The 10,179-nt window shown below is 28.1% G+C and overlaps 1 protein-coding gene across 2 annotated transcripts; it reads right to left on the bottom strand.

The window, feature by feature from the left end:
• Nucleotides 1–666: 666 nt before the first annotated feature.
• On the bottom strand, nt 667–9,882 carry LOC145834403 (uncharacterized). 2 transcript variants are annotated; one of them, XM_082941826.1, is made up of 14 exons: nt 9,562–9,882; nt 9,076–9,184; nt 8,488–8,629; nt 8,035–8,223; nt 7,784–7,871; nt 7,183–7,431; nt 6,067–6,361; nt 5,693–5,769; nt 5,452–5,553; nt 5,139–5,260; nt 3,912–3,987; nt 3,324–3,499; nt 2,308–2,429; nt 667–866 (listed from the first exon to the last, which is right to left on the bottom strand). In XM_082941826.1, exons 1-13 carry the CDS (start codon nt 9,835–9,837, stop codon nt 2,309–2,311), a joined length of 2,022 nt encoding a protein of 673 aa, XP_082797952.1. In that variant the 5' UTR covers nt 9,838–9,882; the 3' UTR covers nt 667–866; nt 2,308. The 2 variants fall into 2 exon arrangements, 1 of the variants encoding a protein (XP_082797952.1); XR_014369786.1 differs by lacking the exons at nt 667–866; nt 2,308–2,429 and having other exon boundaries at nt 3,362–3,499; nt 5,139–5,279.
• Between the last annotated feature and the right edge of the window lie 297 nt (nt 9,883–10,179).

A 10,179-nucleotide genomic window follows, 5' to 3' on the forward strand; every position in this document is an offset into this window, starting at 1 on the left:
TCATAAACATTACAAAAGAGCTATTGAGTAAAGACACTCAAACATAGTTTTTAACAAGCATGTTATAAAAAAAATGGTTTGAATCGTACATAAACGAAAAGTAAAAACTTGTTAACATAAGCAATTTGTTTACTATGTTTCATTCTCTACCTAGCTTGGAGTTAAAGAAAAAAAATTAACAAAAATGATTTAAAAAACACAAAGTAATAATTACATTTATGGTTCACAATTCTTGGTATCTAATATTAAGATTTTAAAAACAATAGCAAAAGGATATATGCCCAAATGTTTTTGACTTTGGTTTTTTAGTTTAGTTTGTGTTAATGAAAAGAAATCTTTTAATTAAAAGTTTCAGAAAATTGAAGGTTTATGTTATCTTTTTCTGTATTGTTTTTTTGAATATAAGCTACACTGCTACTTTTTTAGTTGTAAACACTAGACTGATAAATTTATTAAAAGAGACCTACACTGCTTAAACATGTAAAAATAAAATGATTTGTTAGTTAATTTTTTTACAAAATGTCTTAATTTGTTTTAATTTTGTTTTTTAATTCTTAAGCGAAATACGCAGAAATTAAATTTAGTAAAAGAAAATTTAAATTGCGTAACTTTCTTACTTTTTATTGTGTTTACATAACTTTTTTTGTTCTAAAAGATGTAGTTTAAAAATAATCTGTTAAAAAAATTGGTTTGCATATTTTGCATATACATGATGTGTTTATTTATAAAAAGGCCTTTTTTAAATGTAGTCAAATAAATTCAAAAAAAAAAAAAGATGATTAGGTTTTTTTGGTGAGTTAGCTAGTTAACTGTAAGCTGCCAATTTGATAGGTTAGTTGTCCACTTGCATTCATATTTTTCGGTACCTGAAACGAATTATAACGTTTTTGATAAATGAATTAATATTTTATACTAAACTAGTAAAACAAGTACAACTAGTAAACTAAAAATGTACTTTTTTTATCGACGCTATAAAGCATTTTTGAATCCTTAAATTTGGTTTAGTTGGCATCTAAGATCTTTTTTTTTTAATTATTCGGAAAGGAAAACTAATAGAACTTAGATTAAGAATTTTGAACAACTTGAGAAATTTTAACATTTTGTTTGTTGTAAACAGATTTATAAAAAGTAAAGCAATCAAAACTTTAAAAGTTTTGGTCTTAAAATACCTTACACACCATCAAAAATCAAACTTTAAATTATCACAAGTAAACGAAATACTTGTATAAGTTTAAAAGTTGAAACTAAATCATTTTATTGTTTACCAACCGTGTACTTTAAGGCAAATAAGGTTAAAACTAAAGAAAGGTTGAAATAAGATTGAAAACATTGGGTACAATAATTAAACTACCTTATGAAATAAAACTATACAAGACGTTAAAAGGTATCCGTGGTGTGCGACTCGACAACCAAAAGGTTTTTAGTGCACCAAATCCTAGGACCAAATAACTTAAGCGTTTTTATTGTTGTTAAATAAAGTATATACTAACTAAACTAGAAATTGTTAATTCAATAAAGCTACTTTAGTATATAAATTAAAAATAATAGACCTTTGTAAAATAACATTTTTTTAAGTACAATAGCATGAATAACAAAAGCAGTAAATGGAGAAGAATTAAAAAAAAATACTTTTAGTGAGTAAAGTAAGCATTTAAAAAGAAAGCAAGTTTGAAAACTAGTTATATAAGGTTTTTCATTCGAAAAGAAAAACTTTAAAAAAAATTAGTTACCTCTCGTAATATGTCATCTGTAGATATAATGGTAAGTTTGAAAACTATTGTTACAATGAATATAAACCATTTTTAAACTACTTGAATTAGAATTTATTTATCAAAGCAGTAGTAATTGCATAAGAGCTCTTATAACACTGTTAAGTTACAACTTTCTTTTAATAAAATATATAAAGGTTTGATAAAAATGAAACAGTAATAAAACTTTATAAAGTATTTTATTTTACTTTCTGTTCAAAAAATATTTTTATTGTCTTTAGTTATTTAGTATTATTAGTTAATTAATTTTTAAAATTTATGATATTAGTAGTAACTTAAAGAACATTAAGGAATCTAACAATGTATCAAAAAAGACAATAACAACAGCAGTAAAAAGTCTAAAGTAAACATTTAAAACAATAAAACATTCTTTGTGTTTTTGAAAATTTATACAAAACATCTTTGATGATTTCAACTAGGTACTTGAAATAAAATTTTATATTTATTAGCATACTTTAAGATATAAAAAAGATAAAACTGTGAACTTTTTTCTACGATATTATTCTAACAGTTTTATCGAAAACAACTTTAAACTAACGTTAGCAGCTTTCGTTGTGATGCCGAGAGCATTCTGGTGCTTGCAAAAGCGGTACAGTGAAGCTTGCTGTGTTTTTCAAGCCCATCATCGCATTGTAATAGTTCACAAAGTGTTTACTGTGGCTGAAAATTGTCAATACAACAATTGCAGTCAAACTTTACAAAACACTATTTAAGCTGGTGTAAAAATTTTTTAAATTTCAAATGAACAATTTAAAAGTTTGGTTTGTTAAGTTAGATTTTTGTTAAATGCTTAAGACTAAAATAAAGAGTTACTCACAGTTACAGTATGATTTATTTAAACTTAGGTACATAATTTTAATACTTATTTATTTTTTTTTTTTCAGTTAGAATGAACAAAATGATATCTATTAGCAACTAAGTAAACTTAAATTTAAAAGAATCAACACAACAAAGTGTTTTTTTTTATTTGCTGATGTGTTATAAATTATCAGTAAGTTAAATATCAGTGGAAGAAAATTTATAAATAAACAAAACTTTTTAATACTTTTTCATGAAATTTAAAACTACAAACAAAGAAATAAATACTAATAGCTTTAAATATACAGCTACTCTTTTGCTAGTCTACCAAATACTTTTTTCAAACTTTTTTTTTCAATAATAAATTTTAGTATTTATAAGCAGTGTTATTTTATATTTTATCAACAAATTAATGTATTTGATTTATAAAAGTAAAAAAAACTTTATAGTTTTTTAAAGAATCAATATATTAAAATAAAAAGCTAACATAATTTGTTTTACCAATTAAAAATGAAGCATTTTTAAATGGAAAATATGAAATACATACAATTTTGTTGAACTATTTTACCAAGTTTATATTTTATACTTAAACATTTGTTCAGCCTGTAACATGACAGTTAAAAGTTAGGCAATTTTATAAAATATTTATCTTATTTTTTCAGTTCTTACCGTTATTTTCAGATAAATTGTATTTAAAAAAAATGGTTATTTTTAAATAAACAGTTAAATTAAAAAAAAAACAAGTATTAACGAAACCTTCTTCCATATAGGTTACAAGAAATGTTAGGAAGGGCAACAGCCTTTGAAAAACTCGTATTAGAAGTAGAAACATCAGTCATCGATGGTGGAACAATTGTGTTTGAGTGGAACATGTTAGAATATGCCGAAGATAGCATCAATGCTCGTGCTTGAGCCGATGCTTGTTCTTTCACCTGTGTATTGGTTTTTTGTCATAATTACTTAAAAATACATTTTATTTGTTGGCAAATAAATAGTATCCAACTTTGGCATTAACTTTCTAGCAAAGAAAATACTAAGTCTTAAAAAAACTAAGTCAAAAGCTGTAGTTACATATTTTCAAAAGTTAACAAAAAGGTTTGTTCATACCAATTTCATCATCCGACCACAAGCTGTCCTGGGTTTCGTTCTCATTGAAACTCTACATTCAGTCGCAACAGGAAAACTTGCAGTCTGCGCCTACTGATGAGTTTCAATAAGAACGGAATCCGGGTATCCGTCTACCAAAAGCTTGTGGTCTGAAGCTCGAATTTGATCAAACCTTTTTGTTAGGCTTAGGCTCTGTAGATTTTGAAAAAATATTGTAAAACTAAAAAACAATCCTACCGAAAACCCAATTTGATTGTTTTTGAAAAAAGGTATCTGTGAGGCATTGACATCAAGCTTGACGTGTCCACGAGATCTGTTATTCAATAAGATTTTAGTACACTAAAGTTAAAATTTAGAACCTAGAAAAAGCATACTTTAATAGACTTCAAAGTATTTAAATGACTTTAGTTTTTTTTTCTGTTTTGTTTAAACTAAATTTATCTGTTTTGTTTGTGGATTAAATTGTGCTAGTTTTTGTTATTAAGCTGAGTACTTTTTAACTCAAAGTATAACATATAAACTTTTTTTTTTTAGTAGTAATAAGTATTTCATTTTACTGCAGTATTTTTATTATCGATAAAAAAGTCAACGCCGTAATAGATACTTTGTTTATTCAAATGCAGTTCTATTTAGTTTAAACTAATAATTTCAGAAATAATGAAGCTATCAAAAAGTAAACAGTAAAAAAAACGTTAACTGATGACATGTTTTATTTGTGTATAACCAGTCTTTAATACACTAACTAGTCTTTATTTTGTATCTACAAAAATTTAAGTATTTTTATACAGTGTTAACAAGCAAATAGTGTGTAGCTCGATGAACGAAAAGTATTTCTGCACCTATCGAATCAATAGTAGTGAACCTTAAATATTTTCTGTCTTTATTCTACACTTAAAAACAACTAAAATACATGCAAGCTTAAAAGTTAATGACAAAATATAACCAAAAATAAAAACATAATCAACAACAAAATTTAATTACGTTCTAAAAGAATATGTTTTGATATTAAATATAAAAACTACTTATTGAAGAATCATAATTCGTCAATATATTTAAGATAAAAAGAAGTTTACCCTCAAAACCTGAAAACTTTTAAGAGAAAATTTTCATGTTACACATTATACGAAGCAGACACCTAATTGAGGTTTCTATTAATAACGTAATAACTACAACATTCATAAATTCAAAGCACAGTTTTTTGAGCTTTAAAATAACTAAACGTTAAAAAAGTCATTAGAATTATAAAAACAATTAGACCTACTTCATTAACAAAACATTCTTGTTCTAACTATTTTAAGTTATTTATAGTTTAGCCTAGCGCATTTATATACTCAGTGTTTTAACTTAATTCTGCCCGTGGCAAAAACAATTAGGTCTACTTGACCAACAGCACAAAAATATTCCAACTGTACTAGCTAAACATCATTAAATCAAGTGAATTCACGCCTTAGATTTTTTTCTCACCCCGTGAGTTTCTGGGGTCTTCGTTTTCGGTACTCCCCCTCGTCGACCGTCCAAACTGCCCCTTTTGCGTCCTCGACCCGAACGAAGCATTTGTGCAGGGACAAGTTGTGTCGGACGGCGTTCTAAAAACAAAATTGAAATCTGAAAACGAAGTTGTTTGTAAATAGTACAAACAGTAGGTTTACTGTGTTTTGGAATGCGTAAAAATATAGAAGGTAGAACATAAAACAAATGCATTTCAAAAAAAAAAAAAAAAAAAAAAAAGATGAGCTTATTTTAAAAATAATTTTAAAAAGTTTTATTTCTAAAATACCTTCCATGTGGCTCCGTTTTGCCTGAAAAAGCAAAACTTGTTCTGAAACCAGTTGTAAATTTCATTCAGGGTCATTTGACTTTCCCGGGTTTGAATGATCGCCTGAAAGTGTTTAATAAAATTAGTATACTAAAACTAAAATGGACCTGGTCAACGAAATGACCTCTTAGTCATTTAGCTGTACACAATGTAAATTTAAAGTTGAAACATTTGTTTAAAATGTCTAACTTAAACAGCTTACTTGTCGTATGAGCTGAGCATAGGTGTGTTTAGGCCTGATGAAGTTTACTGAGTAGTAATGTGAATTTCTTTCCAAATCTGTATCAAATAGAACGATTTGAGTTTTTTTCTTGTATGACCGATAACATTGTTAGTTAATTTTTTTAAAAGAAAATATTTTAATTTGAACCATTTTATTAATATTAATGAGCAGTACAATTTTGTTAATTAATGAAAAATCAAGTATATAGAAGTTGCAAAACACTTTAGTTATCTAAAATACAAAATTTTAAATATATTAAATGTTTCTCTTTAGTGCATTTAACTACTCAAAAATACAAAATAAAAGTGCTCAAAATTAAATTTACTTTAAAATGTTCTCATGTTTAAACTTACCAATGGAAATTTCATCTTCTGCACAGCCAGCCGAGCAGCCATCCGGGCTTGCAGTTCGAAAAAAACCAGCTACTCGTTGGTTGTTTACGCCATTCGGCTTTGACGCGTTTTTCGTGGAAAAGTTGTCGTCACCTGCCAAACTTCGACATTTGTTTTGTCGATAATCAACCGCGCTGACACCTACTTCAGTGGCATCTGTTTCAACTTTTCCGACGACCGAACAATTTACGTTTTGTTGTCCGTTTGACACGCTTGAATGCGCACCAATCGTGTCGCAAGATGCTTGCGGTAGTTTCTGCAAAATGTTAAAAATCAAGTACAGTTTAATACTCAAGTGTAGGTTACAAACGTAAAAAGTTTGTTTGTGATATAATTTAAAATATATTTGGCAGATTTATGGCATATGCTTTAACCCTTTTTCTGCAATAAGTGTCTAATGTACTTGAGTGTAGTTATATATCTAAGCATTAGTTTGGAATTAAAAATGTATAGACATGTTATTGATGCATGGTAATTTATTTTGAAATAATTAAGACTAATAACTTTTGTCTACAAAGAAAAAAATCTAAATAGATTCGATCAATTCTGTTTGTTTTAAACAGATTGATCGTTTATTCAAAAGAGCTTACTCTTTAAAACATGATAAAACGAGTTTATGAAACACACTGATGAAAATTTTGTTTAGCTGATAAAGAGCTGAAAAGCGTATTGTTAAAAAAAAGGCGGGCAAATTCAACACTTGAGTGAAAAGAAATGTTTAGACGGAAAAACATGTATGACACTCAAAAACACTTGATGAGTAACTGGATACTTGAAGTTTTGACTTGCGACTGTAGTATTGCAACTTTACGCACAAAATGTGCAATTTGGAGTTTTTGTACAAAACCAAGTATTCACAGTTGTAACAAACAAACACTTGTAGCATATTTATTGGTTATTTGGTACTATAGTGTCAATAAACAAATAAGCTTGCTGGAAGTTTCAGCCAGTACACTCGTTCTTTAAACTTGTTTTAATACAGAAAAGTCTTCAAAAGCTACAAAAAACGCAAACAAATTATTTTAGTAGAAAACATACACTAACAAAACAAGCACTCAAGCAACAGTGCGAAATTACCTCTGTTCCGCTCAACTTGTAAGATGTTAGGTCGCGATGAGCACTTGTTGACGTGTTTTCAATTTTTAAAGATTTGTTGTCAGGCGAGCGACTTGCGAAGCTCAATCTTAATTTTTCCGTGTCACCTTTCGCGCGATCATCAATCTTTATGACGTTGTAGTTTTGCAATGAGGGCAGATAGTTTGCATGAGGCTTCGTCAAATCGCAAAAATGCTTCATGGCTCGGTACAACTCTTTTGCTTGCTTTATCTTCAAAAATTAACATTTTAGCTTTGAATTTTAAATTACTAAAGGCTTTAGACGCTTTGTCACTCACTTAAATTTTAAATAATTTTTTTTTGAATAAAAACTTGCAGGAAATAGTTATAAATATTCACGAACTAAGCATTAATTTTAAACGGTAACATACAACGTTACATAACTGTTTTTAAACTTTAAAGGTTAACTAAAAATGCATAATGATAAACTTTCACTGTTAAAAAAACATGTTAATATTAGGTTAAGTAATACAATTTGGAAAAAAATAAATGTAGAACGAGCTTTTATATGACACCAACGAGCTATCAAAGCTTGTTCTAAACTCTATATGAGTATAAGTTACCTGACGTTGTAAGTTTCTTATGTGGTTTGATTGAAAAGCACATTGCTCTCTGCTACGATCGCACCAAGAATGATGTTGGTACAAGTGCCTACACACCGTTGTAAAGTTGAAAAACAACAATGATTATAAAGTACTAAACAACTAACTTTTATACCCTAAAAAACTAATAGCTTAGAGAATTATGACTTAAATGTTGTTTTAAAGTTTTAGCTACACCAAAAAATACTTATTCGAATTAAAAAAAAAAATACGTTTTGAAATTGGTAATGTTGGAAAATTGCTCTTCGCATTCAATCCATTGACACTTTCCTTCAGTGTATAATGACTGTATTGACAAAGGGGGCTTGTCGTCACTACAGCCTTTAATTGTTTTGACTTTGTTTGAATTAACATTGTTATCGTCTGTACTTGCACCATTAGTATCGTGAGTTTTGTTACGACTAAAAAATAACTTGTAATTTAACTTAACATTAAATTTTGTGGTAAAAACTTTAGAATAAAATATTCGACTTTGGTTAAAAAAAATATAAGTTACAAAAATTGTATTTCAACTCGACGTGAATATACAATTTATTAAACACTTTGAATTAATTTATAAGTTCAATTTTGGTATAACAAAAACTTGCATTTAAAATGTTAACATTGCATGCTTGGAATTAATAGAAATATTTTAAATGTTTAAACTATGTATGTAAATATCTTACCAAGGTGGTAGATGTTTTATATCGCTTGTTAATAGTGAGTTTTCCAAATGATACTTGTGATGCGCTTTCCTATATTCTTGTGATTGAACAATGTTTGCAGCATTTACATTTACTGCCTTTTCATCATCATTCGACAATTGTCCTAAATATTGAAAGAAATATGTTCGTGATAATTTAATTTATAAAAATAAAGCGTTGTTTTTTACGTACTTGGATAAAGTTAATGTAGTATGTTTTTATATAATACAAGGTTTTAAATCGTAAAAGAAGTATTTTCGTGATAATTTACTTTTAAATAAAAAACAGCTTTCTTTTTGCTTTTGGTTAGGAATATGTTTAATGTACAAAGATTGCAAGCACAAAACTTTAATACAAAAACTTCCTGGTAGAAAAAAAATAATTTTTATGTATATTCTTTTTTTCTTACTTTAAAATTAATATTAGAGCAAGAAATGCTCAAAATACTTTATTTTTTTACACATTTAAAATTTACTACACTTTATATAAAGCTAGGAAAATAAAGAAGAATACTGAAAGTTTTTAGATAAAAAACACATTTTTTATGGTAAAGTCATCAATCTTTTAAACCTTTTACTAGTTGTAAGGCAAGCAATTGCAGTTGGTTACGACTAAAATACTGGCTTAAATCACGTTCATCAGGCTGTTGATGTTGCTCGATCGATTTCTTAAAACATTTCTGTAAAAAAGTATGTTGTTTTAAACTCCCAGGCACATAAACGCAGTCAAAGCTAACAAAAGTTTGCTGGCTGCCAATCTGAAGCCAAAAAAGGAAACGGCAATAAAAGACCGCACCTGTTTATGTACCAACAACAACACAAGATCGAACAAAAACAACATAACACAAGCGGACAAACAATAACAAATCCGTCATCAGGTATTTGTTATTATATTGTTGGAATGACTTTTATAGTTTTGCCACCTATAAGCCGTTGGCAGGTTTAAATTTGATACAGCATTAAGATCGGCTGAAATATTAGGACTTACCTCAAGCTAACTTTTAGTGTTACAGCGTAATACTTTAATCATTAAAAGTAGAATTTTTAAAATCTGAACCTCATCGATTTTTCCTTCAGAGTCCGAACAATTTTCAAGTTCGACCTTCAACCTTTTGTTCACCCGCTCCTTCAGGTCTCGGTCGAATCTTCGTTTGTTGCCGACGTTGTTGTTCGAGCGGTTGTTTTTGTCGTCCTGCAACAGGCCGCTGTTGTTTGTTGCGATGTTGTTGTTTTGCAGCAAATCGATTCCGTTGCATTGCACGCTCGTTTGCGATTTCTGCTCGTTTGGCGTTCCGTCCGGACTGGCGACTGACATGCTGATTGTTTTGAACATTTTTGCTGACTTGTTGAAGCAATTTTTCTAGTTAAAATATGTATTTACACGAAAATCTATATATACCTGAGTTAAGTGACAGTAGTAATTAAAATGTGAAGAGTTTTCATTCTTATTTATTGTGTAAATATTATAGTTTCTACAAGATACTTAATTACATATTTTTATAAAAGCTTTAACTTATTAATATTTATTTTTTTACGTTTAAAGCAAACTATAAAACGTATTTTATGACTTTCATTTGTTTAGTGTTTTTTGAGTATTTTTTATTTTAACAAAAGTGATTTACTAAAAAAAAAAAACATGTGTTTTTAATCAGGAACAAAAATATAAAGTTTCTTT

The sequence above is a fragment of the Thalia democratica genome, chromosome 4, assembly GCF_965202585.1.
Source record: "Thalia democratica chromosome 4, ktThaDemo2.hap1.1, whole genome shotgun sequence".
Taxonomy (NCBI): Eukaryota; Metazoa; Chordata; class Thaliacea; order Salpida; family Salpidae; genus Thalia; species Thalia democratica.